General features: G+C 47.1%; 2 protein-coding genes across 2 annotated transcripts; one reads left to right on the top strand and one right to left on the bottom strand.

The window, feature by feature from the left end:
• Positions 1-12,463: 12,463 nt before the first annotated feature.
• Positions 12,464-15,335, top strand: LOC133744860 (uncharacterized). The gene is made up of 3 exons (XM_062172890.1): positions 12,464-13,472; positions 13,756-13,910; positions 14,400-15,335. The coding sequence occupies exons 1-3, from the start codon at positions 12,464-12,466 to the stop codon at positions 15,333-15,335; spliced, it is 2,100 nt and encodes a 699-aa protein (XP_062028874.1).
• Positions 15,336-16,119: 784 nt separating this feature from the next.
• LOC133744859 (uncharacterized) lies at positions 16,120-16,889 on the bottom strand. Its single transcript, XM_062172889.1, has 3 exons — positions 16,695-16,889; positions 16,354-16,604; positions 16,120-16,255 (listed from the first exon to the last, which is right to left on the bottom strand). The coding sequence occupies exons 1-3, from the start codon at positions 16,887-16,889 to the stop codon at positions 16,120-16,122; spliced, it is 582 nt and encodes a 193-aa protein (XP_062028873.1).
• Between the last annotated feature and the right edge of the window lie 864 nt (positions 16,890-17,753).

Genomic DNA, 17,753 nt, shown 5'->3' with positions numbered 1-17,753 from the left:
GAACCTATTACCTTTTCGGAGGAGGAAGAGCGCGGAGTGCATTTACCCCATGACGACCCATTCTTGGTCGATGCCATTCTGGGCAAATTCTCGGTGGGGAGAATTTTGGTGGATAGCGGATCCGCTGTCAACGTCATCTTCAATGGTTGCTACGACCATCTCAAGCGGAACAAAAAACTGCTCCAGGATCACGAGCCACTGCTCAGCTTCTCCGGTGACGTCACACAACCGCTGGGGTCAGATTACATGCGGCTGGTTATTGGTACTAGCCCTTGCATGGCGGAGGTACATACAGAATTCATTATTGTCGACTGCTTCAGTTCGTACAACGCCATCATCGGTCGACCAGCACTTAACAAGCTCAAGTGCATCATTGCCGGGTACATGCTCCTTATGAAGTTCCCCACGCCCAACGGCACGGGCTGTGTCAGGGGAAGCCAACAGCTGGCACGAGAATGTTACTCAACAACTATAGCGCGGTCGACGCGCCGCCATGAAATTCTGACAGTGGGTAATGAGACACCGCCACCAAACATCTTTGAGGATCCTAGGGATGAAGAGGAGAAGTATGTAAGGAAGGAGCCAGTCGACCCTGACACGTCACTAAAGGTTGTCTGCCTCTCGGACGAACACCCTGAGCGGACAGTCCGCATAGGCGCCCATCTAAACCCAGAGGTGGAGGCAAAGCTCACTAAGTTCCTACGTGATAACGCCGCCGTCTTTGCATGGTCATACGCGGACATGCCAGGTATCTCTCCTGACATTATCACTCATAAACTGACCATCAAACCCTCCTTTTATCCCATCAAGCAGAAGCGAAGGGCCTTTGATGAGGAAAAATACCGGGCAATCGGAGAGGAGGTCGCAAAACTCCAGGAAATTGGGTTCATCCGCCAAGTTATCTATCCCCAGTGGATCTCAAACCTGGTAATGGTCAAGAAGGCCAGCGGCAAGTGGCGGATGTGTGTCGACTTCAAAAATCTCAACAAGGCATGCCCAAAGGATAGCTTTCCGCTACCTCATATCGATCAGCTAGTCGATGCAACTGCCAGACATGAGCTCCTCAGCATGATGGACGCTTTCTCCGGATACAATCAGATCAAGATGCACCCCAGCGACCAGGAATGCACCACCTTCACCACCGACAAAGGCCTCTACTGCTACAATGTCATGCCTTTCGGTCTGAAGAACGCCGGTGCAACTTACCAGCGGTTGATGAACGCCATGTTCGCTGACCATCTGGGAAAAATCGTCGAGGTCTACGTGGACGACATGTTAGTCAAAAGCGTAAAGGCCAGCGGACATGTGGCAAACCTCAAGGTCATAGTAACCATTCTCTTGGCCTACGGCATGCGCCTCAACCCAGAGAAGTGTTTCTTTGCGGTCACCGCTAGCAAATTCCTGGGATACATCGTCAGCGAGCGAGGCATCGAGGCTAACCCAGACAAGGTCCAGGCCATCCTTGACCTGGCGGACCCTGAGTATAAGGTACACGTCCAGTGCCTCCAGGGCAAGTTAACATCCCTTTCTCGGTTCATCTCTCGACTCACTGATAAGTACGCCCCATTCTTCAAACTCCTAAAAACAACGCACAAGAAGGTCATCGACTGGAACCCGGAGTGCCAGGCGGCGTTCCAGGGCTTAAAGGAATACCTGGCGGCAGTCCCTCTCCTTTATGTTCCTGTGCAAGGAGAAACACTATTCATCTACCTGGCGGTTTCGGCGTCGGCGGTAAGTTGCGCCATTGTCCGGCGGGAAGGCCAAGATGAGCTTCCAGTGTTTTACGCCGGCAGAGGCATGAACGGAGCAGAAACAAGATATCCTCCCTTGGAGCAGCTGGCCCTCGCACTTATCGTTGCTGCCAGACGCCTCCGGCAATACTTCCAGGCTCACACGATCCATGTGTTAACCAATCAGCCGCTGCGGCAGGTGATGCAGAACCCTGAGCACTCGGGGCGCCTCTGCAAGTGGGCCATCGAGCTCAGCGAATTCGACATAGATTACAGGCCAAGAACCGCCATGAAGGGCCAGGCAGTGGCGGACTTCATCGCTGAGCTAACCGAGCGACGGCCGGAGCCCGGTGTTGAGACAAGTCCCGGAACAGAAATGGTAACCGTTGAGGAGGTTGCTCCCCCACAGTCAGACTGGAACCTGCATGTGGATGGCTCCGCCAGCGCCAGGGCCAGCGGCGCCGGAATCATCTTAACAGGACCCGGGGGACTGAACGCGGAGTATGCGTTAAAATTCATCTTCAAAGCTTCGAACAACATGGCGGAGTACGAGGCACTCATCGCCGGTCTACTCCTCGCCATTGACTCAGGGGCTGACAGCGTCAACATATTCAGCGACTCCCAGCTAGTCGTTAACCAGGTCAACGACAGCTTCCAAGCCAAGGACCAGCAGTTAGCGGCATACTTGGGGTACGTCAAAACGTTGCTAAAAAAGTTCAAATTCCACAACATCACACAAATCCCCAGGGAAAAGAACGCCAAGGCTGATTCACTGGCGAGACTGGCAACCGCCCAGCCACATCATAGTCCAGCGGACACAAGGGTAGAGTACCTTGACAAGCCAAGCATCACAAAGACCCTGGCGGAGATCTTCAACATTGAAGTCAACTCCAGCTGGATGGACGAGATCATTGCATATAAGCGCAACGGCACATTGCCAGAGGATAAGATCCAGGCAAGACAGCTCAAGCGGAGAGCAACCCGCTACAACATTCAGAATGGCAAGCTGTACCGCCAGGGGTTCACCTACCCCAACCTCCGCTGCCTAACCCCAGAGGAGGGAAAAATCGTCCTGGTGGAAATCCACGGCGGAGAATGTGGAAACCACTCAGGTGCCAGATCATTGGCCAACCGCACACTGCGACAAGGCTACTTCTGGCCCACACTGGGTGATGACGCCAGGAAAATTTCGAGGTCTTGCCACAAATGCCAACAGTTCACAGATCTCCCACATGCACCGGCGGAACCTCTGTCAGTAATCATCGGCCCTTGGGTTCACTCCACGTGGGGCCTTGATTTGATGGGACAATTCCAAACCGCCAAGGGCCAGTTCAAGTACATCATTGTAGCCATCGACTACAACAGTAAATGGATAGAGGCGGAGCCACTAACGGCAATTACTACCGCCAAGGTCATTCGCTTCCTCTGGAAGAACATCTATTGCCGCTATGGTGTCCCGCACACAATCATTACAGACAACGGTACACAGTTCAACAACAAGGAACTCATATCGTTCACCGCCAACTTGGGCACCAAGCTAAGTTTTGCATCTGTCGCCCATCCCCAAACCAACGGCCAGGTCGAAGCAGCAAACAAGATAATCAAGAAGCTGCTAAAAAAGAAGCTCGACAGCCCTAAGGGTTTATGGGCGGAGAAGCTTCCAGAAGTCCTATGGGCCATCCGGACAACTCCAACTACCGCCACCGGCGAAACTTCCTTCTGCATGATGTTCGGCGCAGAGGCGGTCCTCCCTATTGAAGTAACTCAGCCTACCGCTAGGGTCGAGGGCTACTGCCCCGACACCAACGGCGACGGCATCAATCTGGACAGGGACCTCCTAGAAGAGAAAAGACTCAAGGCCCATTTGCGCAACTTGCAAAACAAAAGGTTGTATCGCGTTTCTATAACGCAAGAGTCAAAGCCCGGAACCTCCAACTGGGGGACTGGGTAATGAAAGAAGTCATCCCACCTCCGACAAAGCTCCGCCCAACTTGGGAAGGCCCATACAACATTGTGGAAGTCGTGAGCCCAGGCACCTTCTACTTAATGGACAAGGATGGCGTCAAATCGGCCCACCCTTGGAATACTGAACACCTTCGCTATTATTACAAATAGTCAGACCGCTACCCAGGAGCATCTTGACTTAGCTAAATTTTTGTTTAATATTTAGCTAAGGGAAGCTACCCGACGGGTACTACCCCACTTTTGTACGCTGATCAATCAGCTATCAATGAAATGAGGAATTATTCAAACCATTGTTACCAAGTCTAGCACTGAGGGCAACTGGCAACGCCAGCGATCGTCAGCGGACCTCGTCCGCTACGAGGTGCACTTGGACCAATTTTAATTCCTTTAATGTGTCATTGATTGACAAAAGCAAAATGTAACTCAAAGTACTAACGATACAAACACATGGGGCAAACATAAACTCAGAATTTCATATTATTCAGCAAAACATTACAAAATGATATGCCTCAACGGCTACAAAGGAAATAGGGAAGTTGCAAAATCTAGAGCGGTCCAACTGGCCTCAGGGGTGCTCTTCGGCATCTTCTGCTCCGGCGGGCGGCGGCACGACCGCTCGACTCGTCTGATCGGACCCTCGCGCTGTCGGACTTGGGGTCTCTATGGTACCATCCGCACGGGTGTGCGCCGCCAAGAAACCAGCGCGCGACACCTCCGATGGGGTGGGGTTGGGAGTCTGCTGGGAGTCTTCCACCGGATGTGCACCACTTTCCCCGCTCCCTGACCGAGCGCCTCCCACTGGAGCTGCCACGACAGTTTTCTCCGGCGGCGTACTCCTGGTTGGCGGCGCATCCGGCTGCGACGCTTTGGCGAAGTCGATGGCACCCTTCCGCTTCAGCATATCTATGTTTGCCAGGGCCCCGGCCTTCGCCGACTCAGTCATCGCCTTCTTAAACTCCGCAGACCGCTTGAATGCCTCGACAGCGGCCGCCGCAGCGGTATTCCCTTCAGCTCTCAGACGAGCAACCTCACCTTCTAACCGCTTCAACTCCGTCACCCTGGCGGCGGACTCCCGCTGTACGATAATAAGTTTTTTGTCCTTGGCGGCAATCCGCTCCTCCAGCAACGCAACGTCCCGCTCCAACTTGGAGACGCGGTCATTCCTCTCCAAGTCATGCTCGATGGCCACGCGGAGCTTACCGCGGGCATCGGCAAGGTCACTCTCTGCCATAGTCAGACGCCGCTCTGCCTCTGCCAGCTTCTCCTTATCCTCCGCCAACTCCCTCTGGAGACTTTGAATTTCCTCCCGCAACTCCCCCTCGACCATGGGCTGCTTCGACGCCGCCGCAAACATGTCGTACAGTCCCGCCGATATTTGCCCAAACGCCAAGTTGAAGGGCGATTGGTCAATTGCTGTCGGGCGTGAGATACCCGCTAGGCCGCCGAACCCTAGCCGTTCGCATAGGTGGAAGAGAAACTCCCGCTCCCCATCTGTCATGAACGGTGCGTACTCGGCAAACGAGTCTAGCTCGTTGGCGGCGGGCTCTTCTCCCTCCACCACAGCAGTCTTCGACGGAGCTCCTCGGGCCCTCTTCTGTTGGCGCGAGCCGATCACCTCCACGTCCTCCCCCTCTTCCTCGTCAGGGGAGTCAGCCTGCCGACGTTTTCTCTCCGGCGCCCTCTGGTTCCCGGCGGCAGTCTTTGTCACCCTCACCGGCGGTTCCTCCCTTGCTGCAATGACAGTATCCGCCGGCGGCACCGCCTTTTCCTTTTGGGGGCCACGCCTGTTGGTGGGCATCCGATCTTTCTGCTGCCCAGCCGCAGCGCCTCCCTTCTTCCCGCCAGCCGCTGGGACCCCCGCCTGCACTACCGGCAGGCCATCCTCACCAAGATGGGAGTGGTGTGGCATTGGCAGCACTACCGGAACCTCTGACTGGCTCAGCGCCAGTGTCTCGGGGTTCACCAGCGTCTGTTGGGCTGCCAGCCCTTCGGCGTACATGGTCTCCAGATAATTGTCCACCTCGGCGCGGTCCATTGCTTTTTCGAAAGCGTCGCGACTCGACTTATTTCCTGGCGGAGTTTCTGGGAAAATAAACATAAGCCAGTCAGTCTCGACTACTTATTACAAACGAAACATCGGTCTGACGGAAATTTCTTACCAACGGAGCGAGTAAGTTTCTGGTCGACTAGCAACTCCCAGCCAGTCAGAAGTCCGAAGTCCAGCAGGTTACGGTTCCGCCAACAGCCTCTGATACGAGCAATGCGACACTCCTCCTCCCGCGTTAGGTTGTACCGCAGTCCCGCTGCACAAACACAATTACATTAGTAAGAATACAGAGCCTTCAAGATAGAAACCCCGCCGGCTACCGCCAGCGGAAATTGGTCACCAACCTCGGATAGGTTGGAATTCCGACTTAATCCTAAACGTCGGCCCTTCTTCGTTCGCTCCAGCCTGGTACTCCCATCCCTCCGTGGCGACACAGAAGGTCCCCCGCCAATAGGACATTGAATCCCTTAGGTTTTCTATCAACTTCGGCGCTCCCTGACGGCGGCTCAGGTTCACTTGCCCTCTGCAACCCTGGCGCTTCACGTACACCAGTTCGTAGAAGTGAAGCACTTCCGCCACGGTAGGCCCCTCGCACCCGGACAACCGCCACAAGGAGTTCATCGCCAGCAGCAGGCGCCACATGTTGGGACAAACCTGACCGAACGAAAGGCCGAATTCACACACCAGGATTTGCAGATTCGGCACCAGCGGTAATGTCACTCCTTGGCGGAGTATCGCTTCGTGAACGGCCGCAAATCCCACCGGGAGAATTGACGCTTTCTCATCCGCAGTCGGCGGGCGCAGCTTCACAGAGCCCGGCAGCCGGAACGTCCGCTTCATCTTGCCAACAGCGGCGAGAGTCATCCGCCCTCCCGCCTCGTCGACGGGGGTGCCATCCCGGAGGAACCACGCGGACTCAGCGTCTTCCCCCGCTGTTTCCTCATCCCCAGCGGATCCGCTGGCGGCACTGTTGCTCGCCAAGCGCTCGTCGCGCCTAGCTTTGGCCGCCGCCACCTCACCCGCCTTAGAGCTCTCCGGACGTGACGTATGACCCATGGCTATTACCCAAGGTATGGTCTGTAGCGGCTCAACCTCTAGCGGTTCCGGCAGTGAGGTTCCTACATGGGCAGACGGACGCAACGAGTCAATAAATATCCTATCCGCCGCGCTGAACGACACGTCAGACCCGGAATCCTCACTGCTCGATATCTCTATGACGTTAGCCATCCCAAACCCTAAAACCCACACCAGTTAGCACAAACACAGATCTAGCCTATTCTTACGTCAGTATCGACAAAAACATGAGTCACAGTTTACCCAGAAATCACAAAAACAAGAACAAATAACCAACAAACACTGAACCCAGATTCGACCATCTAGCAAACCCAGAAATCCCGACTGTCAAAAACACCAAAACCCATCCCCCAAAACCCACTTTACACACTCAGAACACCCCAATTTCACAAAACCCAGAAAACTGACAACAACAAATACATAGAAATTTAATGGAACAGGGATAAGATTCAGAGAACCAACCTTACTGATGAAACCCTTGCTGTGATTGCAAGCGCTTGTCCTCACCAATAGAAACCTCGTTCCCAAGACCCGGTGACTCCACAGCTTTCGCCCTGCAGAACTCTATTCGCAAATCGCAGAGAGCTTGAAGACGACGACTCGGGTTTGAAGTTTTCACAAAGTGTCAAATCTCGCTAAGGTTCCCCCCCTTTTATGTCAACATCAACGCGTTCTAGGCCGTCCGCTAAAATACGACATCACACACCAGCCGTACACGTGTCACCACTTTTCACTTACTCTCCGGATTAACCGAGGCGTCGCCTCGGTTACGAAATCCATCATTACTATCATTAATGGCGAGAAGACGGCTACGCTTAGGGGACAGGCCTGCACACGCTAACCCTCTACGGGTTCAACACGTGTCAACCACCACCAGACGAAGCGTCCGGTGGGAGCAACCATTTGGGCAGAATTCCCCAATCGTCCGAAGTCTCCGCTGAGCGAAACCCCGCCAGCGGAACTTCTCACTTGTCATCCAAGTGACGAAGTCTCCGCTGAGCGAAACCCCGCCAGCGGAACTTCTCACTTATCCTCTGCTAAGTGACGAAGTCTCCGCTGAGCGAAACCCCGCCAGCGGAACTTCTCACTTGTCATCTGCCAAGTGACGAAGTTTCCGCTGAGCGAAACCCAGCCAGCGGAACTTCTCACTTATCCTCTGCCAAGTGACGAAGTCTCCGCTGAGCGAAACCCCGCCAGCGGAACTTCTCACTTGTCATCCCCCAAGTGACGGAGTCTCCACTGAGCGAAACCCCGCCAGCGAAACTTCTCACTTGTCATCTGCCAAGTGACGAAGTTTCCGCTGAGCGAAACCCAGCCAGCGGAACTTCTCACTTATCCTCTGCCAAGTGACGAAGTCTCCGCTGAGCGAAACCCCGCCAGCGGAACTTCTCACTTGTCATCCACCAAGTGACGGAGTCTCCACTGAGCGAAACCCCGCCAGCAGAACTTCTCCCTTGCCATCCTGCAAGCTGGGCATCTTCCGCTATGAACATCTAGCGGAACCTCCTTTTCAGCTTGCTAGCTGCGTATGTTGTTCAGCACTATCGCTCTACAAAATACCGCTAGGCACGCCTACCGGGCGCCGCTTCTTACTGCATTTAGCGGGGGGATATCCGCCAAACGGCGAATCCCGAGGCCACGCCTCACTCTGACAACGACCGCCACGCGGCGTTACCGTCAGACCGTCCCTACGGGACACGGGGACTTGTCAACAGTCTACGACGGCCCTGATCAGGCACGTTGACCCCCGTCATTTGGGTCCTAAAGCTTGGGCTCGCTACCCAACACCCTCTGCTCCGTGCAGCTCCCCCTCAACAAACAATTTTCCGACCATCCGGAGGTCTATCTTAGCCGGGGAGTGGGGGACTCCCTGGGGGGCCTAGCAGGGGCCCACCCGAAAGGGTATAAAGCGTTTGCTCGATAAAACCAACGGTTGACAACGCACTGACGCTAATTATGCTCTTGCAAGTCTAGCGGAAGAAAACGCTTCAAACCACCGAACAACTCCCCAACCAAGATTGCCCTCCTTGACTGGGGACTTGGGGGACTTGTACATACATGTACATTTGCAAGCATAATTAGCTCTAACGGGCTACGCTCATTGTACCGCCGAAGGTACTGATTCCAACCAAAGGAATGACATGCAGACACACCGCCAGGCGGGCTACAGCCCCAACGTCGGACCACCTCCAGATCGCCGCCAACGCGCCGCCACGCGCCGCGCCAAGATGGCATCAGAAGCTTCTGAAACTGGGAATTGAAGCATATCAGTCCCACATCGAAAACAAAGAGAAGATCAACCTCTTCCTCACCTATAAAAGGTCCTCTCCTCTCTCCTCATTAATTACGCATTCAATACTTTACCTACTGTTACTTTGTCAACATAAATACATTGACTAACTTAGGCATCGGAGAGTTGAAGACCGCCCAACGCGGTCTCCCTCTGACGCCCTTTGTATTTTACTTGGCAGGTAGCGGAGGCTTTGAGAACACCATAAGTATCGATCCGCCCACCGGATCAGCGTTAACAAAGGTTCAGCTACCGCCGAACTTTTAGACATTAACATGAGTGTTTTTGAAAAGTTTAAAGGAAAAATTTGTTTGACATCCGATGTTTGGTCATCACGTCAAAAAATGGGTTACATGTCACTTACTGCACATTTTATTGATAACACTTGGTCTTTAAATAAAAGAATAATATGCTTTAAGATGATTGAGTACCCTCACACGGGAGAGTCACTTGCAAATCATATATTTGGAGAATTGTTGTCTTGGCACATTCATGATAAAATATTTTCCATCTCTTTAGACAATGCTTCAAATAATGATGTGGCTGCATTTGTTCTTCCCACTTATCTTATGCTTGAGGAAGTGCCTAAAAGATTGTTTCATGTACGTTGTTGTGCTCATATTTTGAATTTGATTGTGCAAGATGGTTTACATATTTTAGGTCCATCTATTGACAAAATAATCAATGTTGTTCGAAGCATGAATTCTTCTAATAAGAGACATGAACTGTGGGTGCGTTGTTGTAAGGATTTTGATTTGCCAAAAAAAAATATTGACAATGATGTGCCTCATAGATGGAATTCTACTTATGAACTTTTAGAACTAGCAATAAAGTATAAGGGGCCGTTGAATAGGTATGCTCAAAAGGTGAATGAAAATAGGTCTTGCAATTTAGATGTTCCATCGGAACAAGATTGGTCTATTGCATTTCTAGTTAATGGCTTTTTGGGGATTTTTGCATCCTCAACTAAGATATTTTCTGGTGTCTATTATCCTATATCATGTCGTGTTATTAATTGCTTGATAGATATCCATGAAGCATTTGTGGCATATTCTGATTTTTCTGTCTTTAAAGATGCATTGGCTGCAATGAAGGACAAATTTGATAAGTATTGGGGTACATTTCCCAAAGCTTTATGTTTTGCTACAATTTTCGATCCTAGATTTAAGTTATTTGCTCTTGGAGAATGGCTAAAATGCATGGGTATTGATCAGCTTGATGTTGATACAAAATTGTTAGCGTTAAGAACCGAATTGCAAGCTCTTTATGAAACATATAAGAAGAATATTGTGTCTAATGTAGCACCTAGGCAATCTGAAAATTTAGCTTCTTCGACCTCGAGTTTATCTCCGGGTTCTATAGCATTGCCTATTGTTGGTAATTTCTCAATGCAAAGTTTGAAAAGGGCAAAGGTATCATCTTCTCATACTTCAACTACGAGTTCTAATGATTTACAAATGTATTATGATTTACCAACTATTGAAGTTGATGATGATAATCAATTTAGTGTCTTGTCTTGGTGGAAATCAAATGAATCATTATACCCTGTGGTTTCTCTCATGGCTAGAGATTTGCTAACAATTCCAGCTTCTACTGTAGCTTCAGAGTCATGTTTTAGTGCAGGAGGTAGGATTGTATCCGAGAGAAGGGCTAGCTTGAGTCCAAATACAATATAGGCATTGATTTGCTTGAAGGATTGGAGTTTAGCAAAATCAAGGATGCAAGAGGCTCAGCGTGAAATGCAGCTAGCTGAAGAAAGGAGGCTCATTAGGGAAGGACGACCAGATTGGATGGAAAATAGTGAAGATGAAGCTGGAAATGAATCTGATAATGATTCTGAAAATGAGTCCCATGAACAGGTATATTGTTTTGGCTACTTCATTGCTTCTATTTTTTATTTTCAGTTTAGCAAAACATGTTTTCTGGTTTTTTAATTCTTTATTTAAATGGGTAGGTACCAAGATCAGCTGAATCCCATGAGTTATCAACCAATCTGCAGCCTTAAAGTTTCAAGGTCAGTAAGTTGTAGTTTATGTGGAAATTAGTAATTGGATCCTTAACAATTCTTAGGATGCTTTTACATACAAACTTTATCTGAAGTTAGACTATAGTGGGTAGTTTTAAGGGAAAATGATCATTTACCCAATTTTTGGGTCATTTAACCCTATTTACCCAAACAGTCTAAGAGATTCCCCACTTAATCAACAGTTTTCATTTTTAAACCCCAATTACCCAATCTTTTCCTCACGTGCCTGTTTTATCCAAATTTGCTGACCCTTTTGCCCCTCTATAACTGAAACGCTTTCAAATTGTAACAGAAACGTGATTTAGGGAGCGAAGCTCTCCGATTTTAGAGAGAGAGAGAGAATCGGCCGGGATTGTAGAGAGAGAAGCTCCCTGGTTTTTGATAGTGGAGCTGTATCATTTTAGAGAGGGAGAGAGAGAGAGAGAGAGGAGCCGTGCGCTTTCAAATTCTGGAGGGAGAAGCTCCCTGGTTCCGGTGTGCGAAGCTCTCAGGCGATTTCAGTGTGGCAAGCTCTCCGGCGATTTGTATTTAGAGCTGGTGGGGTAGAGGATTTGCGAAGCCTAGAGAGAGAATATCTGCTGCTATTTTCAAATGGAGCGAGGTCGAGATGCTCTGTGTGTTCCTCCACTGCGGTTTGTTTTTTTTTCTTTAGCTCTATCTAATCTGTTTGAGTTTTAGCTCGATCTAATCTGTTTAACGAACAGATCTTCTTGTGTACGAATTGTTGTGTTATTTTCGAACTGAATTTTCTGAATCAGAGATTCGTGTTATGTTTGTTTTGGTTTTGAATTGTTGTTGCAGTTCTGTTATGAATTTCCAGGTGTTTTTGAGTGCATTGTGTCAGTTTTGATTTTCTGTATTAATTTCGTGTTTTTATTGGTGAATTCATGCTTGGATGAGGGTTTGAGCTGTTTCCTAGGTGATCTGGTAGCTCTGATTAAATTTTTGGGAGGCAGTAATATTTCTACTGGGGGGCAGTAATGTGTGTTCAATGATATTTTAGTATCTATAATTGTTGCTTGCTGATCTTTTATTTGAATTCATTTCAATTTATTTCATTTTTGAAATTGTTTTTGCTGTTTTGACTATATTATTGGGGACCAGTAGTATGTGTATTGGGGGGCAGTAATGTTTTTATGTGATATTAACTCGCTGTAATTGTTGTCTAGGTATCCTTTTCATTATTTTAAAAGTAATTTGGTACTGCTGCTTTTTCGTTGTCGTAGTTTTGATTAAATCATTGGGGGGCACATCTCAATTTAATGGGGGGCAGTAACATGTGATGTAGGTTTAATAATAGATTCGTTCGGTTGTGTTTTCTTCACAGGTCTATGGTTGATCCTCTGGTTGCTAGGTGCCTTTACTCTGGCAAAGGTTATATGATTCCTTTGAATCAATGCATGAGCTACTCTGAGTTGTATGAAGACATTTTCCGTACATTCCAGTTGTTGCCAAGTGATATTATTGAGCTTCAGTATTCAGTTCCAGGTTGTGAAGTTTGTTTTCTTCGTAACAATCGTGATTTCCAGATGCTGTTTTGCTCTGCTAGAATACATAGGTTAGAGTGTGTCGATATTTCAGTTTTAAAGATTGGGGGAGGTTGTAGGAGAACTTGTTCTGTGGATAGTGGGTCGGAAGTGATTGATGAAGATGATTATTTGGGTGATGCATTCAGGACTGAAGTTCACAAGACGTATTTGTCTGATGAGTGGAGTTCTTATATTCATCATGTCGGGGATAAGTTTCATGGTGCTGCTGAGCTCCGTGAGAAGCTCAGGAAGTATGCAATTGCAGTTGGTTTCGAGTTTGTTTTGCTGAGAAATGATTTGGACCGTATTCATGCAGTCTGTGCAAATGTTGGAACCGAAGGATGTCAGTGGCATCTTCGTGCTTTTTCATCATCTGCCAATGGTTGCCTTTACATAACAGAGTTGAATAATATTCACACTTGCAAGGGTGTAGTTAGGACTCAAAAGAACAAGCTTTTGGGATCCAAGGTTGTCAAGACTTGCATTGCTGCTGATGTTAGCTATAATCTTTCATTGACGCCAAGGGAGATTATGAGCAAGTTCAAATCAACTTATGGGTTTGATATTTCCTACAAGGTTGCCTTGAAAGCAAAGCATCGGGCTAAGGAAGCGATTTATGGTTCCGATGCAGACACGTTTAGCAAGTTATCTTGGTATAAGGAAGCTGTTTTGCAGAGTAATCCCGGCTCTTCTTTTGTGTTGGAAGTTGAACCATCGACAAATCGTTTTCAGAGGCTTTTCGTAGCTTACGGAGGTTGTGTAGAAGGGTTTAAATTCTGTTTGCCTGTGTTGTATGTTGATGGAACGTTTGGTAAGAGCATTTACTAGGGGCAGATTCTGTCTGCAACTGGAAGGAATGGGAATCAAGGTAACTGTATTGTTTATTGCCCCCCATACATTTATTATTGGCCCCCAGTAATATTGGCTTTTGTTATAGTTTCATCTGTGTGCTTAATATTTCTTGTTCTAGTTTCTTTCATTGTGATAGATATCATTTTTACATTGCTGTGCGACGCTGTGATAGGTTCCTGCCGTTCAATATCAACATTATTGGCCCCCAGTAGACTGATTTTCCTGTGATCTGGTTTATGCAGGTTTCTACCCTCTAGCCATATGTTTTTGTGATTCTGAGACAGATGCAAACTGGACATTCTTTTTCAAGCATTTGAAGAGTCTGCTTGAACCTCAAGGAAGAGTTATCACATTTATTAGTGATCGGTGTGTTGGATTGTTGAGTGCTTTCGATAAGGTATTTGCTGGTAATCCTCATCTGTTTTGTTACAAGCACTTTGTTAATGTCTAAAAGTTCGGCGGTAGCTGAACCTTTGTTAACGCTGATCCGGTGGGCGGATCGATACTTATGGTGTTCTCAAAGCCTCCGCTACCTGCCAAGTAAAATACAAAGGGCGTCAGAGGGAGACCGCGTTGGGCGGTCTTCAACTCTCCGATGCCTAAGTTAGTCAATGTATTTATGTTGACAAAGTAACAGTAGGTAAAGTATTGAATGCGTAATTAATGAGGAGAGAGGAGAGGACATTTTATAGGTGAGGAAGAGGTTGATCTTCTCTTTGTTTTCGATGTGGGACTGATATGCTTCAATTCCCAGTTTCAGAAGCTTCTGATGCCATCTTGGCGCGGCGCGTGGCGGCGCGTTGGCGGCGATCTGGAGGTGGTCCGACGTTGGGGCTGTAGCCCGCCTGGCGGTGTGTCTGCATGTCATTCCTTTGGTTGGAATCAGTACCTTCGGCGGTACAATAAGCGTAGCCCGTTAGAGCTAATTATGCTTGCAAATGTACATGTATGTACACACTTGGTGGCGAACCTTGCCGGTAAATATAGGGGTAAAGGTAATTCAAAATTGATTGAAGATGTTAAGCAGAAGTTTTTTAAGGTTGCATATTCATCTACTGAGAAGGAATACCGTTTCAATTTGCGGTTGCTTAGAGCAGTTGGTGGTGCCGATATTATTGACCCTTTTCTTGCTGAATTGCCTGTGGAAAATTGGTGCCGTGCATTTTATACTAGTTGCCGATATGGAATTATGGCTAATGGGATTGCTGAATCATTTAACTCTTGGATTGCAATTGAGCGTTTGATGCCAGTCTATTGTATGCTGGACCAGACAAGAATTAAACAAATGGAGATGGCCGGTAAGAGGAGGGAAGAGGCAGAACGTTGGACCACAGAACTAACTCCTAAAATGGAGGAAAGATTGAAGGTGCAAATGGAGAAATCTCGTCGTTTCAGTGTCCATTATTCTAGCCCTGGAGTTTATGAGGTTCGATCTGACTTTTCATATGTAGTCAACATCTCCGATCATTCATGTTCATGTGTGAAATGGCAGATCAATTGTTTTCCTTGTCCTCACGGCCTTGCTGCATTACAGGCTGCTTCTGTAAATGTATATGATTATATTGATAAGTACTTTCAGGTTGATATGTTCAAGAAGAGCTACAGTTTTCCTATCTGTCCGATAACCAATGTTGATATGTCTTCTTCAGAATCTGCTTCTGAATGTATTTTACCTCCCCTTTCGAAGAGGCCCCCCGGGAGGCCTAGGGTGAAGCGGTTCAAGTCGGTTGGAGAGGCTGAAAAGAAGCTGATTCGTTGTGGTCGTTGTGGCAAAATGGGCACTCATAACAAGTTGAGCTGCACTGAACCTCTCGTTCAGTAGTAGTATATGTTTCTGTAAAGAGTCGTTAGGTTTTGAATTTGTCTACTGGGGGGCAGTAATTGGTTTATTGGGGGCCAGTAATTGTTTATATTCAGGCACTAATAATCATTTTTCTTTTGAGATGTCAGATTCTTACAGTTGGGATGATTAAAATAGTTTTTACACAGCTGAATTTAAATTTTCCAACAGCTTTAATGCTTACAGGTGGTTTCTGGGGGGCAATAAACATATTAGTGCCCCCCAGTAAACACATCAATTCAGGGACTCCTTGTATATTCAGGCTCAAACAAGCATTATTCTTTTCAGAATACAGAATTATACGTTTGGCTTCTTTGCAGTTGCTTTTAGATAGTTTAAGTCAATTTTCCAACAGGTTTAGCTGTTTGTAGTGCTTACAGTAGGTTTCTGGGGGGGGGGGGGGGGGCAATAAACAAATTCCTGCCCCCCCAGTAATGTCATCTTTTAAATGACATCTACTTATTTGAAACCCTTTTCAAATGTTGCCAACAAATTTAAAAGCCAACTGAGATACTTCTGGACATCTACTGGGGATATTAGTGGGGCCCAATAGTATTCTGACCTACAAACAACAAATTACTGGGAGGTAGTAACATGTCTACTTTGGATCATTTTGTGTAAGGTGCATGCTTCTAATTGAAGTCAGCCCAATAATGCAGTTCATTTCACCATAGTTTGAAGATAAGGCTAGTACGAGAACTTTACAATCCCTACTCTTCGGATACAAAATCTACATTTCTAAATATGTTATATCTTATCTCGCTCCTCACTTTCTGCCCAATAGTAGGTGCATGAACCTCTCAAGCAATCTCTTCCTCATGTTGTCCCCGCCTTCCTTGGTTGGTTCTATGCCATTTACTATGCTCTCCATGTAATGGAGCATAAAGGGCCCGCAATCACCACTGTAAAAAAGTAAAAATAATTTATGTTTATGAATGTAGGCAGCAACGACAAATCTTACACAACTATTATGACAAATAGGTTGCTTTAATTTACTTACGATGATGTGTTCTGTTGCGGGCAGTCAAAGTCTTCAAAGAGTTCATAGTCTGTCTCCACAACGTTATTCTGTAAGATCCAGTTTCTGGTTTGTTTTTCCTCCTCGGTCATTGCTTCTTCAACAATAATCAGGTTTTCCTTATCATCTTCGCCTTTGCATTTTTCTCGAGTGATATTTGGATCTTGGCTTTCGCCCCGTATTCTCATCTTAGTCAAGTTCACAACATGTATGAATTTCTGTATGTGCTTTACCTGTTTTTTGCAGACATGGAATTTTAGTTCAACAAAAGCATGATAACAGTATGGAAAACATAAATCTGCATTTGTGGAATTACTACATACCACTCTTGCTGCATTCAGTTGGTACTTCTCCTCATTGGTGAATTCATTGATTGGTGGCCTCAATGAATTCATATGTCTGAACCTCCTTGTTTCATTGTCAATTACCAGCAATGTGTGGTGCATGCTTGTGGTGTGGTGAATTGGTACTAGCACCTTTTTGAAACGGAAGACTGACCACAGGGGTTCATAAATCATTGTCTAGACACCACACTCAAAAGGTCTAGTGTCCTCATCTTGTTCTTTGGTCTGTTCATACTTTATAGCATAGTACTGCATACAGAACGTAACCAAGTTAATTCAAGGTCAAACTAAAAATTTTTGGGTAATAATCCTTTCCTGACTACAATAAAACACATTACTGGGGGGCAATAATGTGCCTACTGGCCCCCAATAGACCGACATATACCACTTGATTTACATCCAATACGAAAGAAATAAACTCTTGTTAGATCAAAACACAAAATGATATATATTCAGTGCCAAAAATTGGGGAATGACCACTCTACTGCCCCCCAGTAGAATGATTACTTCCCCCCAATAAACACAAATTGTACGCCATAATTTAGACTAATACACAATGTTGCTTTCCAAAAAACACATAATTAAATGTGTTTGGTTTAGGCTACTTACCCCTGCGTCGACTGTGAGGAATCCCACTTGTGCATTTAGCTTTTCTGCATCAGACTTCAACAAGTCCATATAAACGCTGATCACCTGCAATTGGGTCATTGGATCTTTCATCAGAACATTAAAAGTGAACAAGAGTAAGGAAAATTGAGTGAAATACGCATTTTACTGGGGGGCAGTAATCATTGTCCTGGGGGGCAGTAAATCATTAAATGGAGCCTTTCATTGAAAGACTTACATCAGTTTCGATGTCCCCGTCTTGGATGATTACTCTTAAGTCGTGCTTGGTGATCCGGCGTAGAAGATCAATGCTGGTCCAGTACTCGGTCCTATTCAAACAAAACCATTTGATTCCAATGCAGATTTTATCAATATGATAAACAGAAATTGAATTGTTGTACCCATTTTAAACCAGGCTGTGTACTTACGTAT

The sequence above is a fragment of the Rosa rugosa genome, chromosome 4 (genome assembly GCF_958449725.1).
Source record: "Rosa rugosa chromosome 4, drRosRugo1.1, whole genome shotgun sequence".
NCBI classification, from domain to species: Eukaryota; Viridiplantae; Streptophyta; class Magnoliopsida; order Rosales; family Rosaceae; genus Rosa; species Rosa rugosa.
Note: the sequence above shows the minus strand (reverse complement) of the source record. Positions and strands in the feature narration are given on the sequence as shown.